At 46.4% G+C, this 21,677-nt stretch overlaps 1 protein-coding gene across 1 annotated transcript; it reads left to right on the forward strand.

The window, feature by feature from the left end:
- The first annotated feature begins 20,508 nt into the window (after positions 1-20,508).
- LOC119162247 (tigger transposable element-derived protein 6) lies at positions 20,509-21,372 on the forward strand. Its single transcript, XM_037414707.2, has one exon. The coding sequence runs from the start codon at positions 20,509-20,511 to the stop codon at positions 21,370-21,372; it is 864 nt and encodes a 287-aa protein (XP_037270604.2).
- Positions 21,373-21,677: the final 305 nt, after the last annotated feature.

Below are 21,677 nucleotides of genomic sequence, written 5' to 3' on the forward strand. Positions count from 1 at the left end.
TATTTGTCCAATTGGACCCATTGATTTTTTTTGACTGGGTGGTAAATACTTAGAAACTAGCAGGTGGTCAAACCAAAAAGAACTATTGGTTAAGAAGAAATTGAAGGAAACGGAGACTGACATGTGGAGAATTGGCGTGATTAACAAGTCCGCACTAGAGATCTATCAAACTTTTAAGCAGGAAATTGCCAAGGAAAGGATATATGAGAATACCCGATGTAGTTCTCTTCTGTTTGAGGCCAGGACAGGAGTATTGCGAACCAAGACATATCGGGCCAAATACAAAGGGGTAGACATGGTATGCAGTGCATGTGGAGAGGAGGAGGAAACTGCCGAACACTTGATAATGTTCTGTAAAGGGCATCACCCTATAGTTCAGGATGATGGTACGGAGTTTTTCAAAGCACTGGTGTTTAGGGACAGGGAGGGCAAAATAGACTTCAAGCGGGTAGAATTAACTAAAAGAAGGTTGTCTGATAGTCAAGGCACGAGTGAAAATTAAACCCTTCACTGCAAAGTACCAGTCCTCAACTTTACTATTTAAAGGGGAAAAAAGATAAATCTAGTGGTTAGTTCACTAAGTATAATGGCTAGGAGGCGTTAGCCGCTGCCTTATCTATAGGGTACAGCCACATCCATCCATCCACTCCAGAGCAAGGAGGAAGGAAAAAAAAACTTAGGAGCACGGAGGAAGGACCTTTCCTTCCTCCGTGCTTAGGAGAGGGCCTGACGTCACTCATTGTGAAGCCGGAAGTCAGCCATATTGACTGGGCAAATTCTTCTCTCTTGTTTACATCCGAATGTAAAGCAGAAGGCGCGACTCTCTCTCCGGCTCGGCAAGCACGTGGGCTGCGCAGCGCCCGTGTCGTGACGATCCGAAACTAAAGGAACGGCGCTCAACACTCTGGGCCAGCGTGACACCTTCGGCGAAATCATTTCGTCCGAGTATTAACAGCGAGTAACAGCTCGACGACAACGAAGCAAGTACAAGAGAACACGCGCTAGATGCACTGGCAACGGCGAGTGTTCTCAAGTCATTAATTCACGCACTGTACAGACATCACGATTGGTCGTGCACCTTCTTCTAAGGTTGCATTCCGACACGAGGCCGACGCAGCGCCCGGCCACTGTGCCCGTGTTCCGCGTGATACTCACCGGCGTCAGTATTCTATGACCGTGGTGACTTTGAGCACGGCAGAAGTGGCACTTGAACGTGGTTGCTCTAACGTTGAGATTATAATGCTGGGGGCGAGTATAACAAGCGGAACAGAAAAAGTGTTTTATTACGCACATGCAAGTTCATGGAGGAAGGAAAAACTTTCTTCCTCCATGACTAAAAGTGTTGAGTGGCGTGACCACGCGACCACATCTCACCGCCTGATCCCTTCCGCGTTGCCCAAAGCGGCGGAACTGCAGTCGAATATTACTGAAAGAGCCGCGCACCTCGTGCAGGAACTGCTATGCGCTTGGGCTCCTCCGTGGCGCTTTCTTGATTCATATTTCTTCGTACCTGCCCATCATTCATGTCTAGTACATGATGCCATAGCATTTGAAGTATGACAGGCCAATCTACCGAACTTGAGCTCCATAAAAGCCCTTGTAGAGATCAAAATAATTCAGAAAGGAGGTGTCTTATACTGATTTCTTCTGTATAAGACACAGAAGAAATCATCGTTGGTTAGGCATCTACAATATACAGAATAACTGAGCCGATTTATTGGAAGTTAGCTGCACTCAGAAAGCTGTGAGAATAAAAAAAATTCCGTTTCAAACGCACGCAGAACCAGGAGGCAGTTAGCAGAGAGGGGAGAGGGAGAGAACCTGAACCCTTTTCACCACGAAATGTTTTCGTAATGTAACTTTTTAGGGTATACTTAAACATCCTTAGACATTTGTTAAACCCGGACGGGAACAAGTTGGCAGAAAGGCACAATATTTATCGGTTAATACAAGCGTATCAAGGTACAGAGCTGGATTTCCTGAATGAAATCAAGTAAACATAGATCTCTCGAGCGCTTCCCGTTACACACCCTTATTACACAGGGGTGACAAATTATGATTTAGACAACGGGATCGGTGAGGCAGGAGTGAGGGCCGCCTTGCAAAAACTCAATACTAGATCAGCACCTGGACTAGATGGCATAACTAACAGAACGCTACGCAACTTGGATGACGAGTCCATAACTAAGTTAACTGAATTCATTAAGAAATCATGGAAGGCAGGACAGATTCCGCAACAATGGAAGACGGTGAAAATTGTGTTAGTACCTAAGCCAGGCAAGCGACAGCAGATTGCGGACTTGAGACCCATATCTCTCACATCTTGCGTCGGGAAACTCATGAAGCACGTAATTCTGGAGAGGATAACTACCTATCTCGAGGACCGGGATGCGCTCCCACTGACAATGATATAAGGGTTCAGGAGGAACCTCTCAAAGCAAGGCACAATGCTACAGTTAAAACATCAGATTATAGATCATACGGGAACAGCGACAAAGGCCATTCTAGGGTTAGACCTTAAGAAGGCCTTTGATAATGAAACACATGCAACGGTGCTAAAAACGGTAAATGATCTAGGTCTGCGACAACGGACAATTACGTGCGTAATTTCCTGACGGGAAGGAAGGCAAAGATCATGATAGGGGGTCAACATATTTGCACAGCGCAAGACTACGAATAGTTACGACGTAACTACAGAAGAAGAGAAGGACAGAAAGAGCGCTTCTGTAGTTACCTCGTAGTCTTGCGCAGTGCTACTCGTAGTCTTGCGCTCGTAGTCTTGCGCAGTGCAAATATGTTGACTCCCAATCACCAACTAGCACAAGCATCTGTCTTATGATAGGGGGCCTAGTTTCGGAGGAAATTGAGATGGGCAGTGCAGGTACGCCGCAAGGCTCGGTATTATCACCTATGTTATCCAATCTGGCCCGAATTGGACTGCCGACAAAGCTCCAAGCAATCGAAGGACTGAATCATACATTATATGCAGACGACATCACCGTATATGAGTGAGAAATGGGAATGACGGGCAAATAGAGTAAACACTTCAAACAGCAGTCGAAACGGTCGAGCGGTATCTGGAAGGTACTGGGCTAGCCTGTTCTGCGGAAAAATCGGAGCTGTTGATGTACAGACCTACTGGTAGAGGTCGCAAACCAGGCAACTGCCTGTAAGATCTCGCTCATAGAGAAGAAATACAGATAAGAACAGCCAATGGAAAAACCATACCCATAGTCGACAGGATCAGGGTACTGGGTCTGCCCATCGAAGCCAAGGGCAACAAAGGAGAAACCCTCAGACGACTGAATGCAACTGTAGCCCAACTAATGAGACTCATAAAAAGGATAGCAACTAAGCCCAGTGGCATGAGGGAAGAAAACACGATAAGGTTCATACAGGCATTCGTGATAAACAGAATATTATACGTAGCGCCGTTCATAAAATGGCAAGTCGCGGAAAAGATCAAGTTAGACTGCCTCATCAGAAAAATATTCAAACTAGCCATAGGGCTACCGATTAGCACAAGCACGAACAAACTGCTACAACTAGGCCTGCACAATGCCATAGATGAGCTCATTGAGGCGCAGCGTACAACACAATATGAACGTCTTTCTTGGACGTCTCTCTAAGAACGTCTCTCTAAGCAGGAAGACATATCCTACGGCGACATAGGCATAGCGTATCACTCACAACACGGCGCCAAGGTGGACTTCTCAAGAGAAACCAGGGAAACAATGATGATACCCCTCTTGCCAATACATGTACCCAGAACACAATAAGGCCAGACGAGACTCCAGAGCAAAGCAAATACAAAAAAGTTCGGTAATGACAAGGACGCAGTTTTCGTAGATGCTGCTCGATACAAGCGCAGACGGGGGTTTACGGCAGCCTTAATCAATAGCAACAAACGCTGTACGACATGCGCGACGATACGCACCACAAGTACCGAGAGAGCGGAAGAGGTAGCCATAGCGCTCGCAGTAGCTCAAACGCAACCGTGATAGTCAGCGACTTTTAAACGGCAGTGAGAACTTTGCCAACGGCTGCATCTCTCAGGAGGCACTATATACGTATTCTACTTGGAGGGTGTCGAACAAGCCCGAGAAATACATACATTATATGAAATTATATGTTAATTATATATGGACACCTCACACCATCGCGGGGGACAGCAACAACGGGGCTGTATATGATGCCGCTCGAGGGCTCACCGACCGAGCTGCCCTCTCAAGTGCCGCCCCAGCATCTTCCGGTGATGACGGCGCTGCAGACGAGTGGGAAGATAGAATGACCAGATACAATAACATTACAAAACATTATAGATTACAGAGGGGCATATTACCGCCCACTCACCCAAAATTAACAAAAAGACAGTCTGTCGAAGGGCGGCAGTTACCAACTATGACGTATCCGAATCCTGCACTCTCGCACATTATATATCCCGATATATAAAAAACGGACAGGGGCAAGTGCTGTGACTCCAGAGCCACGTCGGAGCATATGCTATTGGAATGTACTTAGTGGATGGATGGATGGATGGATGGATGGATGGATGGATGGATGGATGGATGGATGGATGGATGGATGGATGGATGGATGGATGGATGGATGTGGCTGTACCCTTAGATCGGGCGGCGGCTAACGCCACCTAGCCGTAATACTTATTGAACTAACCATTAGATTTATCTTTTTTTTCTTTAAATAGTGAGGCTGAGGATTCGTACTTTGCAGTGAAGGGTTTATTTTCACTCGTGCCTTGAGTTTAGCCACCAATCAAATAACCTCCTTCTAGTTAAGTCTACCCGCTTAAAGTCTATTTTGCCCTCCCTGTCCCTAAACCCCAGTGCTTTGAAACACTCTGCGCCATCATCCTGAACTATAGGGTGAAGCCCTTTACAGAACATTATCAAGTGTTCGGCAGTTTCTTTTTCCTCTCCACACGCACTGCATACTGTGTCTACCCCTTCGTATTTGGCACGATATGTCTTGGTTCGCAATACTCCTGTCCTGGCCTCAAACAGAAGAGAACTACATCGGGTATTCTCATATATCCTTTCCTTGGCAATTTCCTGCTTAAAAGTTTGATAGATCTCTAGTGCGGACTTGTTAATCACGCCAATTCTCCACATGTCAGTCTCCGTTTCCTTCAATTTCTTCTTAACCAATAGTTCTTTTTGGTTTGACCACCTGCTAGTTTCTAAGTATTTACCAGTCAATTTCCTGGTTCGCTTCCTCCATTTTGTATCAACATTCTTCATGTAGAAGTAGCTGAAAACCTTCCTAGCCCAACGCTCCTCCCCCATTTCTCTCAATCACTTCTCAAATTTTATCTTGCTGCTAGCTTCCCTGCCCTCAAATGATGTCCATCCCATATCACCTTGTACTCCCTGATTTGGTGTATTCCCGTGAGCTCCTAAAGCAAGCCTACCTATTCCACGTTGCTTAATTTCTAATCTTGCTTGAACTTCTGATCTCATGCACAAGACCGCATTGCCGAACGTCAGCCCAGGAACCATGACCCCTTTCCGTATTCCTCTCACAACAACATACCTATTGTAATTCCACAGTGCCCTATTTTTCATCACTGCTACATTCCTGTTACTTTTAGTCGTCACGTATATTTCTAGTTCCCTTAGGTACTCGGTCCCATTGCTTGTCCATACGCCCAGATATTTGTATTTATCTGTTATCTCTAGCGTGACCTCCTGTATTCTAAGCTCACTACCTTCGCTATCATTGAAAATCATGACTGTTGATTTTTTTGTTACTGAATCTAAAATCTAACCTATCTCTCTCATTACCGCAGATGTGCATCAATCTCTGCAAATCTTCCTTGTTGTCGGCCATTAGCACTATATCATCTGCGTACATTAATGCTGGTCGTGCCTGATCAATGAGTTTTCCTTGTTTGACTAAAGAGAGGTTGAAGCCCAGTCCAATTCCCTCTAATTTGGCCTCTAATACTTGAAGGTACATCATGAATAAAAGGGTGACATGGGACACCCCCGCCTAAGCCCCCGTTTTACCTCTGCAGGCTTGGATACCCGCTTTTCCCACTTTGTAACTACCTTGTTACCTTTATAGATATCCGTTAAAAGATTAGTGACTACATGTTCCACGCCTAGTGTCCAGTATTCCCCACAATTCCTCTTGAACCACGCTATCGTACGCTCCCTTGATATCCAAAAATGCTAGCCACAGGGGCCTGTGTTCTTTTTCTGCTATTTCGATGCACTGCGTCAGTGAGAACAGATTGTCTTCCAACCTCCAGTGTTTGCGCAACCCATTCTGCAGTTTCACCAGCACCCCCTCATCCTCTATCCATGCCTGCAGTCTTTCCTTTATAATCTGCATCGCCAGCCTGTAGACCACTCATTAGTGCCTATAACGAGTATGTGGCCTCTGGTGACAGCGTTCGCGCGCGCTGGGAAGCCGCGCGATGCTCAGCCCCGTCCTCGAAGATGAGATGTAGGCCATCCAGCGGGCCGAGGAAGCCACCAGGATTCAAGAACTCCTGGCCGTAATGAAGGCGGGGCCATTGGCCCACCCCACCAACTTGCCGGACTCTGAATAAAGTTCCTTACTCCTCCTTCTCAACACGAAATAAGCCAGAAAATACGTCTGTTCTATTTGTTCATTGTGGCTCTTTTTTCTCCACGCGAGGTGGCGCCTCATCGCGTAAAAGCCACCCAGAAGTGTTCCAGGACAGCATGGGCTCGGTGCTGTCTTCTAAGTATTCTGCGTAGACAGTCTACGTGCTGTCTAAGAATTTGAACACAGCCATAGTATAGAACATCCTTGTTCTTTCCTCCGTGGTAGGGACCATATGCTACGTTGGATGAATGGATGGATTGATATGACTGTACCATTTAGATGGATGGATGAATGTATTCGGCTGTGCCCTTTAGATTGGGTGGTGGCTCACGCCACCTAGCCATAAAGTTAAGTACTATCACTGTACATGTGTTTAATGATTGAATTTCACTCGCGCCTCGATTGTAGCCACCAATCAGTTAGCGTCCTCCTGGTTATTTCTGCCCGTTTAAAATGAATGTATTTTGCCTTCACTGTCCCTTAACCCCAATGCTTTGAAAAACTCGGTTCCATTATCTTCGACTATAGGGCGGAGCCCTTTACAGAACATTATAAAAAATCAGCCATTTCCTCCTCCTCTCCACACGCACTACATACCATGTGTGTGCCTTCGTGTTTTGCTCGGTACGTCTTGTTCCGCAATACTGTCGTTTTAGCCTCGAAGAGCAGATAACTACCCCGAGAATTATCGTAGATCTTTTCTCTTGCAATTTCCTGCTCAAAAGTTCGGTAGGTCTCCAGTAATGATTTCATAAGCATTCCCATCTTCCACATGTCCCTCTCTGTTTCCCATACCTTCTTCTTAACCAATGTTCACTTTTGGCTTGGTATTCTGCTGTTGTCTAAATACTTGTTTGACAGTTTTCGAGTTCGCTTCCTCCATTTAGTATCAACATTCTTTATGTGCAAGTAGCTGAAAACTTACCAAGCTCAATGCTCCTCTGCCACTTTTCTCAATCGCTGCTCCAATTCTAACTTGCTGCTAGCTTCCCTGCACTCAAACGATGCCCATCCCATGTCACGCTGTACACCCCGATTCGGGGTATTCGCGTGTGCTCCCAAAGCAAGCCTACATATGCAACGTTGTTTAATTTCCAATGTTGCTTGAACTTCTGATTTCATGCACAAGACCGCATTGCCGAACGTCAAACGCGGGACCATGACACCTTTTCAAATCGCCTCTCACAACATCATACCTATTGTAGTTCAACAGTGCCCTATTTTTCATTAGAGTTGCATTCCTGGTTCCCTTAGTCATTACGTATATTTCGTGCTCCCTTAGATACTCAGCCCTGTTATTTATCCATACGTCCAAATATTTGTATTTATTCACTATTTCTAGCGTGACTTCCTGTATCCTATGCTCACTGCCTTTGTTATGATTGAAAATCATGATTGCCGATTTTTAGCTGCTGAACTTCAAATTTAACCTATCTCCCTCATTATCACAGATGTATATCAATCCCAGCAGATCGTCCTTGTTGTCGGCTAATAATACTAATATTTGTAGGGTTTAACGTCCGAAAACCATCATATGATTATGCGAGGCGTCGTAGTGGAGGGCTCCGGAAATTTCGACCAGGCTATTAATACTAGATCATCTCCATACATCAATGCTGGTAATGACTGTTTAATGTGTTTTCCTTGCTTGGCAAAAGAAAGGCTGGAGCCAAGTCGACTCCCCTCTAATTTGGCTTATAGTCCCTGGAGATACAACATAAATAACAAAAGTGACAAGGGACATACCTGTCGAAGCCCACGTTGTATCTCTATAGGTTCAGATACCTGTTCTTCCCATTTGATAACTACCTGTTACTTTTATAGATATCCTTTAGAAAATTAGTTATTCTATCTTCCACATCTAGTGTGTCCAGTATCCCCTCCCCCTCCCCTCCCCCTCCCAATTCTACTTGAATCACGCTATCGTAAGCTCCCTCGATATCTAGAAATTCCAGCCCCAGGGCCTGTGTTTTTTTCCACTATTTCAGTACACTGCATCAATGAAAAACAGATTATCCTCCAAACTCCTTCGTTTACGGAACCCATTTTGTAGTTCTCCCAGCAGCCCCTCATTCCCCACCCCTGTCTGTAGTCTTTCTTTTACTATCTGCATCACCAGCCTGTAAACTACTGCTGTCCCTGTTATGGGACGGTAGTTGTTTATATTGGCTTTGTCTCCCTTTCCTTTATAGATCATGCTCATTCTGCTTAGTTTCCACCCATTGGGAGCTTCGCCATCCATTATTGCTTTGCTCGCTGCCTCTCTTAATGCTTGCTTGGAGTTTGGTCCTAGTTTCTTTATTAGCATGATTGGTGTGCTGTCAGGGCCTGTTGATGTGCTATTAGTAACCCTTTTTTCTGCCCTTTCCCACTCCCGTTGTCCCGGTGGAGCCACTGAGCTAATTGGCTCATCCTCATCCGGTACGGTGCATGCAGTGTTTCTTTTGTGTTTAAATTTTTCTGTCATCATTGTTTTTATATATTCCGTTGCCTCATCCCCTTCTAGTCTGTCCCCTTGAACTGTAGTTGTAAACCTCTGATTCATGCTTGTCTTATTACTCAGAGAATTGAGATGGTTCCAAAACTCTGCAGCTGCCTTTCTATCCTTTTCGTTTACTTCCGCCATCCATTTGGCCGCCTTTCTTCTAATCTTGTCACTGATAAAATCGGACGCTTCCCTTCTGCAGCTCAAAAAGTTATCCCATTTTCTTTTGACATCATCTTCCGGTTCACCCCTCTGTTTAGCATACCTGAGTTCTCTGAAGGCTTCCTGACGTCTTACTATGGCTCTCTTAACTTCCTCATCCCACCAGCTCTTGGGTTTGTGTCTACCTTTCCCGGTTGATTTGACTCGTACCTTAGCAAGCTCTAACTCAAACAATCGAGTTAGATTTGTGTACATCCACTCTGTTTTAGTATACTCGGTGATTATTTTCTCAATCTCTTTAGTTGCTATTTCAATTTGCCTTTCTGAATGAATATCACTGTGTGGTTGCTCGTAATGCTACCTTTCCAATTTCATTTCTCTTCCAAAACTCAACTTGATGCGTTTGTGATCACTACCTAAGCTTCTGGACCCATATTCATCTATGTTCATCACCCTTATAGCCGATCATACATCCTATGTGACATTATTACGTAATCTATCGTCGACTGCAGCCTTCCCACCTCCCATGTTATCTGCACTTCGCATTTCTCGGTGCTGCTGCAAATGATTAAATCATGCCTTTCACACATATCCGTTAACATTCTACCTGTTGGGTCAGTATATCCATCCATATCTTCTATGTGCGCATTCATGTCTCTTCATATAATTACCTCGCACTCTTCTCCTAGTTCGTCAATGTCATTTTCTATGCACTGCCCCATTTGTTGGTTTTCCTCTCCGGCTTTTGCCCCTGTCCACAAGTATACAAACCCCAGGGACGTAATTTGCCCTGCCACTTTTCCTTTTAGCCATAAATTTTCCTTGCGCTCCTGCTTGACCCTTTGCCAGTTTGTACTTTTATGAATGAATGCCCCAATACCACCCCCGTTTCTGCTGTCTTCTGTTCCATTACAATATTCCCACGCGTAGTCCAGATTGTTAGATGGTGGTTCCATGTCCCTAAGATGTGTTTCTACAAAACCAAATACCATCGGCCTCTCCTCCCTTAGCTGTTTTTCTATCTCTTCCCACTTCAGCATATTCCTGCCACCCTGCATGTTAATAAACCTTACGTCTGAATTGGCTCGGCCCTCGTGGCTACGTCGATTTCTGCCCCGGACTCTACCTGTCTTAGATATTGGTGCCACTTTAGAATCGTATCTGTCTATAACACCTGTCAAAGAGTCCTCCTCTTTGTTTTCCTCGTTACTAGCTATCCTGGACGCCGAAGGGCCCGCGTGCCCCCAAAAAAGCTAATGCATGTCCTGCAAGTCGCCAACCCTCCTCATGACATAGCCTCCCATCGAAGTGAATTCGGTCTCATTGAAAACCACCCCACCTATGCACCTCTCTGTTTATTTCCACCACCTCAAAGCCTTTCTCTCGACTCATCCGCCATATCTCTTGGTTTGCATTGATAACCACTCTTTGCAGGTTACTGCCACGCACCGATACATCCGGTATCGTGAATATCACTACCTGTACCTGAGGAGAAATGGCGCGCATGTCATCGACCCCTTTCGCCAGTGTGGTCGCTAGTCCTGCCGTATCTTCATTGAAGACATCGTTTAAGCCACCTGCAATTATCACGATGTTTCGTCCATCAGCTGTCGTTTTGAGTTTTGCGCTAGCTTGCCTCATGACTGCTTCCAGCTTGCGCCGTGGGAACGTCCATACTGCAACCCTCTTGTCACCTCTTACCCTCTATTTGATTGCTTCTGAGCACCGATTCAAATTCGAGTCCACGGCGATTATCGCGTGTGGTGACTTTTCAGCTTGAGCGTCCTGCACCTGGGGGTTACTTTCCCCTGTTACGCAGGCTGCTTTGTCCCCTCCAACCCCACCACTACTTCACTGAAGCTGGGTCTTGCGACCATTGAACCGACTGAACCTGTTTTTTCCGAACTTGCTCTTTCTTCTCCACCGTTCTGGTTGCCAGTGCCCTACCGTTGTCTCCGTCCGCCACTCTTTTGTTCACCTTCACTAGTGCCTCCTCGGCGGACCTGAGCCTTTCTCCTATAGCCATTGTTTTTTCTTGCTGTGTCGCCAACACAGTCTCCAGCTGGGTGATTCTCATCAGCAGTTCACTCTGGGCAACCATCATTTTCTCCATTTTTTCCTCGACCTCACAATGCCTACACTTGGCGTCAGCCTTGTCTCCATTCGCGTCTGCACTTGCGTTCATTTTCAAACCCAACCCGCATCCTGAACATTTTACAGTTTTTTAACCATGCATTTTTGACACCAATTGAATTGTTCCATTCGATAATTACGAAACACGGCGTACGACGAATCCTGCCCAAAGGAAATGAAAGTCTAAGCTCTACTACAAAAATTTGCGTGTTTGGTGTACGCGCACCTCCCCCACGGGGTGTCAAGAGAAAAAAATCGGGCGGCCGCTAACGCCACCACGCAAAAGTGCTTAATAAACGATAGTTATAGCGCGAGAACAGAACGACGACAAAGAGACAAGGACACGACAATCATCTTTGTCGTCGTTCTTTTCTCGCGCTATAACTATCGTTTATTCAGCACTTTCGCGTTTTCTCAGCTGAGATGCTTTGCAATTAATTTTTTAGACACTTGACAATAGACGCTCATAGTTTTTATTTGCTCAAAATGTATCAAAGAAACATAATTTGAATATTTTTCGTGTTAACCGGTACACGGTAGTGTGCCGAAAATAATTAGGTTTCAAACGCTGTGTTACCACATATGTAATTTAGGTATGAGCACCTGGGTAGCGGGGAACAGGCAGATTAGAGAAGAGGACGTTCGGCTAGCGAGTTGTCTTGGAGCGAGAAGCACTGCGAATGTGTCTGGGACTCCCTAGATTTGTGGCTATCAACGTACTGTACCAGGAAGCGCGCCTGCCTACACTGCTTTGTCGATTTCGAATTTTGACCGTACAAGCATTTTTAAAATTTTATAGCTTACCGGCAAGAAGATCTCAATATGCTTTTATCGCAAACCCAGACGCCTTCTTTCTTGCTCATTGGCCACGGTTTCACACACCTCAGATAATGTTTGTACAAAAAATCTACAAAGTATAAATGTGAACATTAGAAATGTAATTGAGACTAATGACTCGAATTGTCATGTTATTATTGAGTATGATGATATATTCCCGCAAAACGCCAAATTACAATCCCTCAAATTTTTAAATAGCATATTATTAGATTACTTGGAGCATGCAAAAACTAAAAATATAATAGCCACAGATGCTTCCGTAAATAATCAAAAGGCAGGTGTAGGCATTGCCTCTGATTTGCTTGACTGGTCCTTTTCAGTGAGACTGCCTGATTTTACTCCAGTTTTTGAAGCGGAGCTCTTGGCGATTATTTTAGCTCCTCGAAAACTTCCATCAAATCAAAACAATGCAGTAATAATGACGGATTCTCTTTCAGTTTGTGCAGCTCTGACAGCTTCAGAGAACTCTCGAATTCTAAGCACATTCAAAACATTAGTACCGCCGCAGTTGAGACTCCTGAGATTACTATGGGTTCCGGGTCACTGTGCATTAAGATTAAATGAATTGGCCGATTCCTTAGCACGAGCCGCACTTGATGGGCCAGTTTTGTCCATACTGCCAGATGTAGAATATATCACGGCTATAAGATATCGAAAATCAGCAATCTCCACTGATACGATAGAAAAAGTAATTACATGGACAGACTATAACCACCTCATGTTTCCATGGCAACCCCACTGGAGTCAGTCCAGAAAGATCGAAGTCTTAATCACTAAATTTCGATGTCGTGTCCCCACCCTAAACCTATATCTACACAGAGCTGGTCAGACAACATCACCCCTCTGCGCATTCTGCGGAGAAATGGAATCACTAGATCATTATTTTTTGTATTGTCGCCGCTACGAGATACTTAGGAAAAGGTTACTAGTTATGCCATTTCGGAAAATAGGCCTTACATTGACGGCGGAAACGGCGCTAAGCTTTGGCGCCTCAGCTTTGGGACATTGCCACAGGGATGCTTTCAATGCCGTTTGCGATTATATTCAGGCAACCAAGCGTATACCTTTGTGATCTTCAATCAAAAACAAAAAAAATTATTTATTACTCCCAAGGGCAGAGTGAAGTAAACGCAGCTAAGTGGTAAACATAACACCTCAAATCTCAAAATTGCTGATTTTTTTTCGTTTGCTCTTTTTATGTTGTTTTTATTTTTACATTAGTCTTATTATAATACCAATTCATTACACATAGTTAAAATGATTACAGAAAAACTGCACTACACTTTCTTGGCCAATCCCCCTGAGTGGGTATGAGCCAACCTCCCAGGGAAACAAAACAAAACAAAACAAAAGATAGGCCTCCGGTGCACGACCCCTTGAAGTCTACCAGTACGCCACAGCGTAATAAACACATTACTAAACGTAACACGCTGGATAAAAGTGGTTTCTACAAACATGGTGACGCGCTCCTCGTAACTTTATTGAAGAGGCTGCGAAGTATACATCAATCGTAACTCAATCGAAGTATGCTCAATCGTAACTACCGCAAGCGCGCCGCGCATGCGATTCTATAAGCGCTCGCGAAAACTGCCCCCCCCCCCCCCCCAGTGGCACCGCCGCTGTTCGGGAACTAGACCTGTCACGCCGGTTTTGGAGCACGCGGCGGTAGGTAGGTAGGTAGGTAGTAAACTTTATTCACTCAGTTGACAGGAGAGAGTTGGGGACGGCTTGGCCGTACCCGTGCGCTCCTTCATCCAGCGGCCGTGATAGCATAATGGTAGCGTGGAGAAAAGAACCGTGAGTGGTAGTATATAGGTGTTCTGTGCTAGTATTGGCCGAGAGCCGTCACTTCATTCGGTGGCAGGCTTTGGGACTCCCGCTAAATTCGAGAAATAGCTTCCCCGAAAAACCCGAACACTGTTTGGGTCTCACGCATGCGCAGTGGCCTCGACGTTATTTCTCTGGGGTCGCTCTATCCAAAACGGTTGGGCCCCCCTATTCGATAACTCCCCTAATTATATGCTGCGTTAGAGCATTCACAATTCAATTTCGAGATTGTACCAGACGCAAAGTTGCAAATTACTGTTAGATGTCGCAAACAAAACTTTCGCTATCAGGGTTCCTTTAATAGATTTTGAAGGTTTATTTATTTTTATAATATTATTTTTGCATGAGCGCTTGCTGCTACATCATAAACCTCTGTAATAAGAAATTTCGTGAATGTATCGAAATTGGAAAGTAAGATATCGGATGTAGTATGTGTGAAGGTATCTTCGTTTCGCGTTTCAAAAGGCTTTTGTCCAGTCTTGTGTCAAAAATAACTGCCGATTGCAAGTAGCACAGATTGCGGGACAATAAATTGCTTTTGGAACATATTATGCATGGCAAGTGGCGTACGTGGCACTGCTTTTGTTTGAGTTTTCATCAGGCTTCACAGCATTCCGTATGTGAGGATTCGAGAAAAACGACAATGACGAAGGTGCGGGACAAGGCACGTGCGATTACGAGGCAACTGTGCGCCAATCAGCTGATGACTAGCGGTGGCCCATAGAAGTGGCGTGCCACGATTGGGCCACGTGTGATCATGACGTGGCGGTAAGCTTTGTGGCTGGGGACGAGCCGAAGCAGCGGCAGACGGAAGACAGCGAGCCGAAGCGTCGGACGCAGGCGATCCAGGTTCCGGCCAGGGAACGCGGCTGTCTACGCTACTGCCGTCCAACTACCAGCTGGGGTGGCGTTGCCGGCACGCGTACTGCATCTCGGGGCGCGGCCTGGCCTGCTGTTCTTTTCCTTGCCGAGGGCATCGCGCATCTCGGCGAGGCGTCTCCATGGTCAGCCGTTCGGCACAGCGATGAACGTGGCCTGGCTAATGGTCACGGTTGCGCCGAGCATCGCGTCTCGGCGCACGCTCTTCGCTGGACGGGCTGGCCATTCCCCGCATTGAGCATCGCGTCTCCGATGCGGGTTGACTTCTCCGTAGTCGCACCCATGCCATCAAGCGCCGGTGTCACCAGAGCGTCGCACATCGGCAAGTGACGAGAGAGACGTTCTGCCGGGCGAGACACGGGCGTGTGTACGGAGGGTTGAGGCCACGAAGGCGGATGAAGCGGTGCGCCGCTCGAGAGGACGAGTTCCTGGCAGCGTTCCTGGGCCGGACGTGGGACCCGTACGTGTCGGGCAGGTCGAGCTCCGGTGTGTCTGTTCGGGGTCGAGTCCGTCGGCCTGTACAAGGTCCAAGGACGGGGCCTGCTGAACGGCTCCTGCCTGGGTGCAGTGGCCGGGAGCAGGTTCGTGGGCGAGGCCTACCGGCTGTGGTCCTCGTTAGCCGTGGCCTGATCCTGGACCTCAGGAGTTGCGACCCTGACTTTTGGGTTGGCCGCGACGTCCGACTCGACGGCGCTGCACACGGTAGCGCATCCGTGTGCCGTCAGCCGTTCCAGCCGTGCCACCTTTGCCCTCGCGCACGTCGACGACCGCATCATGTCGGGACGACGGGGACCCAAACTGTGAGACAGCGGTTTCTTCTTACGAACCGAGAACTATACGCGCTGGACACTGAGTTAGCGTAGCCGCGAACTCTGCGCATATTAATGGCGGTCTGACTCTCGTGCATGTTGCGTGATGCTTGGCGTATAGGATTGGACATATAGTTTTATTTTCTCCTGTCACTTCCTTCTCTAGTGTACAATATAAAGCTTCTTTTGTTCGCTTAAATTGTTCATGTTAATCCTTTCTCATTCGCTATAAACAAACATAGTGACGAACGTCCTTAACCATCACACCCTATAACGAACTAGGTGCTGGAATTCGTTAGAGGCAAATTCGGCTATATCGAATACCAAACGAACTCTGGAAAATCGCACCGTTTGTTACAACTAGCCGAGAGTGCAGAGCACAGACGCATCTGCTTACGTGCTATCGTAATGAATTTGGGCAACGCGAAAAAGCTCGATTGCGGGGATTTTGTGCGTGTGTGTGGTGATTCTGCTGGCGACCACTATACACGGGATCCCCCCCTCCCCCCCCAAAAAACTAATTTGCAGTCTGAATAAGACTTGAGACGCTGCATTTCAAAGCTTGCGGATGTGTCAGCAGACAATGGTGGTGTCGAGTGAACGTGTATTGAATGAAATATTATTCATATGCATTTCCCGCCTGCAGTCAACAGCAGGCGTGCCCTGAGACGCGCGCATCATTTTCCACTGAGTTGGAGTTGCGTGCGTCACGTGCTGACACATGATCGTCCTCCCTGCTATGGTGTGTCCTATCGCAGTGCTTCTCAAATGGGGGTCCGCGAAGCCATTGTTAGGGGTCCGCTAAACTCAAACTTAAACAAAAAGCGAGTTCTCTGTAGGCACTCGTAGTGTGTCGCATAACTGATCGCATTGCGGAGGAGCTGATTTATGCTGCCCATTCTCCGTGGAATGGCTGTTATGCTTTCCTTGCAGTTTTCTACGACATGAACACGCTCGGTTATTCCAGCGACGCAGGCGGCGCAATGTAGCCGTGCTCCTAAGCTGCCACACGGTGATTAACTGCAACGCAGTTCGGCCTCTCAGTAGTCATGAACCAATGAACGCGTCTTCACACCATGCGACACTGACGTGCACGCTCGCGACATCACAGTCTCGTACGCCAGTTCGGCCTACCGCTGTGCCACCTATAGTCGCAGGAATGATCGACGTATCTGAAGAGCGAGCAAAGCTGTAAATAGGTGTAATGTGCCTGAAAAAGTAACAACTTTATGACAAGCTGTTGAGATAACTACGGTGGCACTTTAGTTTGAACATTCATGGCGAGAGAGAAATAAATGGCATCTATTTCACGCTGCCTGTTGCCATATCTAAGCCCCCCCCCCCCTTCTCCCTTTGTTTTACTGCAAGGGTTCTTTCATTACTGGTACAGTTTCCGACCAGGTCGAAAAACGGAACGGGAGACGAGAAACGGAACGGTCGTAGCGTGGATAGGTCTTTCTCCACTACTCGATACACCATACATCATGCAAGGCACCTAAAGTTTCGATGCACCGAGCAGTTTGAAGGACCAACTGCCGGTAGGCTATTTTTTAATGTAGCTGCTGTTGTAAAGGAACTGAAACTCAATTGCTAGAGGTAGAAAAGAGTAGCCATTTTCTAGGGTCAAATGTGTAGCCAAACAGAAGAAAAGCGATATTATAGAGTTATAGTAATTTTGAATGAACAAAATGTATAAATAACATTCAAACATTTTTTTCTCTTGCTTGGTTTTCAAGCCACCGGTAAGTAGCAGTTAAACTGATATCAATTATAAATTCAGTCTGCATTCACAGTTTGTCCAAAACAGATAGAGTTCTTGAATTTTGGGCCAACTCAGTAAAAGCATTAAATGTTGAAGCTCACTCTCCTTGAACCCAGACTTAGTGTGCGACTGTATATGTAAATGGATTAGTATACCGAGTGTTACTAAAAATTGTTGTCCCAAATTTCCAAAAACCAGGCAAATGTAACAGTCGTTCATTGCCTCCACAAGTGTTCGATGCTTTTATACATTTGTCTACATGCATGGGCCACTCTTCGTAACACTGTGCTTGCACGAGCGCCACGCGTGTTGGTGCCTCTATGCACACCAGCCCGCTGGCAGAAAGACATCCACGCACATTGGCCAATACGACAAGAAAGCATTGAAACAATGGTCATTTCAAGCAGTAACAGTCCAGCCCGTTTAGGATTTCGACCTGGGACAACAAAAAAGCTCTTTTGGAGCTTCACGAAATTTGTGACCATTTGGAGCAGTAAAACAGTAAGTATAACTTGTTAATGTAAATTAACACTTATGAAAAACATATTTTACACTAAAAATATTGACGGACCACTGCTGGTTTCTAAACCTTATGAGGACGAAAATACCAAATTTCAGAACTTTATGCCTCAATGGACAGCAAACAGTTATTCTTACATGGGAACCTTTACCATTACATTTCTTGTTGAAACGAATAAAATTTTTGAAATGCACCACTGACAATGGGGAACGAGGAAGCAATAATACGACCAAATGATAAGATAGCCACCAATAAGGGCGATCTTGTAATGATAAAATTGCAATAAAAATTGTAATGATAAAACTTACCGTATTAGTACTGTTCATGTTTTCAATAGAGATATTAAGTGAATTTTTTTATTAGAGCACTACTTGGCGGGAATCATGTTTCAATGCCGATAAAAATGACAATTTTTCGAAATTCATAATTTTTATCTCGTGAGGTTTAGAAAGTTGAGAAAGCTCAAAATATTTTCAATGCAAAGTATACCTCTCGTAGAGTGAGTGTTTCGATATTCGTAGAAGGTACAATACTACTTGGGGAAAAACTCGTACAGCGTTTAGGTGAAATTTCTGGAGGTGCATATATGGTTGAAAAATTGTAGTAATAATACTGAGACTCCTCACACAAACATCTGTTTAGTATTGTGGGGTCTCGAGGTGCTAATCGCCACCACGCTCTTGGATTGAACGGACACAGCTGACGCGGTCGGTACAAACCAAACATATTTAACTGCTTTAGAACGACGATATCGCCAGCCGAATAATTATAACACCAATCGTGATAAACCCGCTAAGACATCCTTACACGACATTACTATACACTCCAAAACATCACAAACACAATAACACACCCGGCGGCGTCGCCAACGCTTGATATACCACAAGGGCCCCCGACGCACAAACCGCGGTACCACGCACCGGGGACCCACGCTTGAGACAACGTTCGCGGCAACCGCCACGCGCAGAAGAGAGCAGCTTATTTCTCGCTCGCCGCTACCAACTCTTGTCGCCAGCGGCGCTACACCATGATGATGATGATAGTGGTGATCACTGCTCGCGAACGCAACGCCACCTATCGCTCAATAGTTGTCATCCTTGAAATACATCTTCTGTGCGAGACACGGGCGCCACACACCGCAAACAACTTTACATGGGATGTCAGCACCTCCACAGTATATAAACCAAATTGGGTATTGAAATGAGAAACGATACTCTTGAAATAAACCATCTAACAAGCAGCACTCGGACAACAGAAGGCTCCCAGGTGACAGAAGAATTTTTTCGCTACCAAATATTCTAGCCATTCACTGTTCCCAATGCAATCAGTCAGCCCGATTTGTTTTTAAAACATCTCAAATGGTCACCAAAATGGCTGGGCCATTTAGTGTAGGATGATCCTTTTGAAAATATTTATATTACCAGATATTCTAAGCCTAGACTGCAGTTTCACAGCGCACACAAACACACACACAAAATGTACGCGGAATCAGGACTACATGAACAGGACAGGGATATGCGGACAAGCCGACAGGATAATTACAGAATCACAAATGCTATACAGTGCAGACCACTTATGACGTAACCGCTTTTTGCGCGGGACCGGTTATAACGTGGGTTTTTTTTACCACCGATATGTCGCCCATAGAACTCACCGACCGTTTATTGCGTAGGCGCGCGAAGGAGAATACCGGTTATAGCGCGGAGTTTTTAGGAGCGCGACCATAAAATCGGCGAACGGAGCACGGTCGGCACGGTTTCCCGGCGGCGTTCCCAGCGCGCCGGAACGTTGGGAGTGTGAGAGGGAGGGCGCACGTGGAGACCACCGCGAAAAGTCAAACATTGCGGAGGAGAAGAGAGGGTACAGTAGGGGGGGAGTCGGGAGACCTTGGAAGGAGGGAGCGTGTTTTCGTCACCGTGGCAGCGTCCAATCCTGGTGCGCGCTGCGCGGAGTGGGGGAGAGAAGCGGTATCATGCTTTTTTTTCGCAACCTCCTTCTTTTGCGTATACGTGCGTCAAAATACGAAGACGTGGACGCAGCGCTGTTCAGGTGGTTCCGCGAAGTTAGGGCTCAGAGCATCCCAGAAAGTGGCCCCGTGCTCCAACAAAAGGCCAAGTGTCTCGGAGCTCTTTTAGGCCACGACGACTTCAATCCACTCAACGGGTGGATCCAGCGTTTCAAAGATCGCCCTGGCATCAGCTGCAAAGCGGTGTGCGGAGAAAGCGGCGCTGTCGACGACGAGTCTATCGAAGTCTGGCTTCACTTGAACTTGGAGAGTATGCTGTCGACCTATACTGACAGAGACATTTATAATGCCGATGAAGCTGGTTTATTTTATAACTTTTTGCCCAACCGCACGCTTGTGCTGAAAGGCGAAGCCTGCTCCGGCCGCAAGGTATCAAAGGAGCGCATAACTGTATTGTTTTGCGCCAATTTTGATGGGAGCGACAAGCGCCGCCTCTTTGTCATAGGTAAATCGGCAAGGCCATGTTGCTTTAAAATGCGAGAGTGCCTGCCAGTGACCTACAAAGCCAATAAAAAGGCGTGGATGACGCAGGATTTGCTCACCAGCTGGCTTTGCAAGTTTGATGAGGATATGGTGGCAGAGAAGCGGTGGGTCGTGCTTATCCTCGACAACTGCACGGCCCACAACGTCAAGCCGAAGTTGACCACAGTCAACCTAAAGTTTTTGCCTGCCAGCACTACAGCAAAAAATCAACCTCTCGACCAGAGTGTCATCGCAACCGTAAAGGCGCTGTACAAAAAGCGCATTTGCGAGAGAGTTTTGCTGAGCATGCAGCAGCAGCAGCCTCTTAAAGTGAACTTAAGAGGCGCAATTGACATGGTGGTCGCTTCATGGTGGCAGGTAAAGGCCGATACCATAAGCAAGTGTTTCAAGAGAGCAGGCTTCGTGCGCAATGCAGAGGCTCTGGAAGACGATGAGCAGAGCGACACGTCACGCGCCGATGAGACCCTCAACACTGACGACGTGTGGTCCTGCCTCGTTGACAGCAACTTTGTAACCGCCACCGACACTTTCCAAGAATTTGTCGATGCCGGGGAGTCGGAGCTTTCTGTCTGCGAGGAAGCGAGCACAGATGACGCGATCGTCGCAGCGGTGCGCGGTAGTGCGGAGGTTGCAACGGACGACGAGTCGGACGGCGAAGACGATGTCGACCCGACGCCAGAACCAGATTTCCCGTGCAAAGACGCATTGGAATACCTCGCTAAAGTGAAAACGTACTGCGCGAAAAACAGTTTGAGCGAGAAATCGCTTCAGTGCTTAAGCTTTGTGGAGGACGAAATTGTTCGCAGCGCTGTTCGCAAGCATTGCCAGACGAAAATAACGGCGTTCTTCCGCTGATGCCTGACTTGAGAACTTTGTTTCCGTGCGGTGTTGTGATTGTGTTGAATGTGTCTGCGAGTGAAAAGTGTAGTAAATTGCTTTTGAAAGGTGGGTTGCCCTTTTGACATAGGCAAAGGCCGAAAAAAGCAGGCTTTGGTTATAACGCGGTACCGCTTATAGCGCGGATGTTTACAACTCCCGTGAGTTACGTTATAAGCGGTCTACACTGTAATTATAGCTTTACGTATGTGTGGGCTAAATTCAATAGAACAAGCTTAGGCATTTTCTCTGTGCAATGGCTCCACCATTTCGTAAAACGTAAT

This window comes from Rhipicephalus microplus, chromosome X, assembly GCF_043290135.1.
Source record: "Rhipicephalus microplus isolate Deutch F79 chromosome X, USDA_Rmic, whole genome shotgun sequence".
Lineage (NCBI taxonomy): Eukaryota > Metazoa > Arthropoda > Arachnida > Ixodida > Ixodidae > Rhipicephalus > Rhipicephalus microplus.

What these genes read in the sequence shown, in the direction of transcription:
- LOC119162247 (XM_037414707.2), top strand. Translation starts at nt 20,509, where the DNA reads ATGCGAGAGTGCCTGCCAGTGACCTACAAAGCCAATAAAAAGGCGTGG.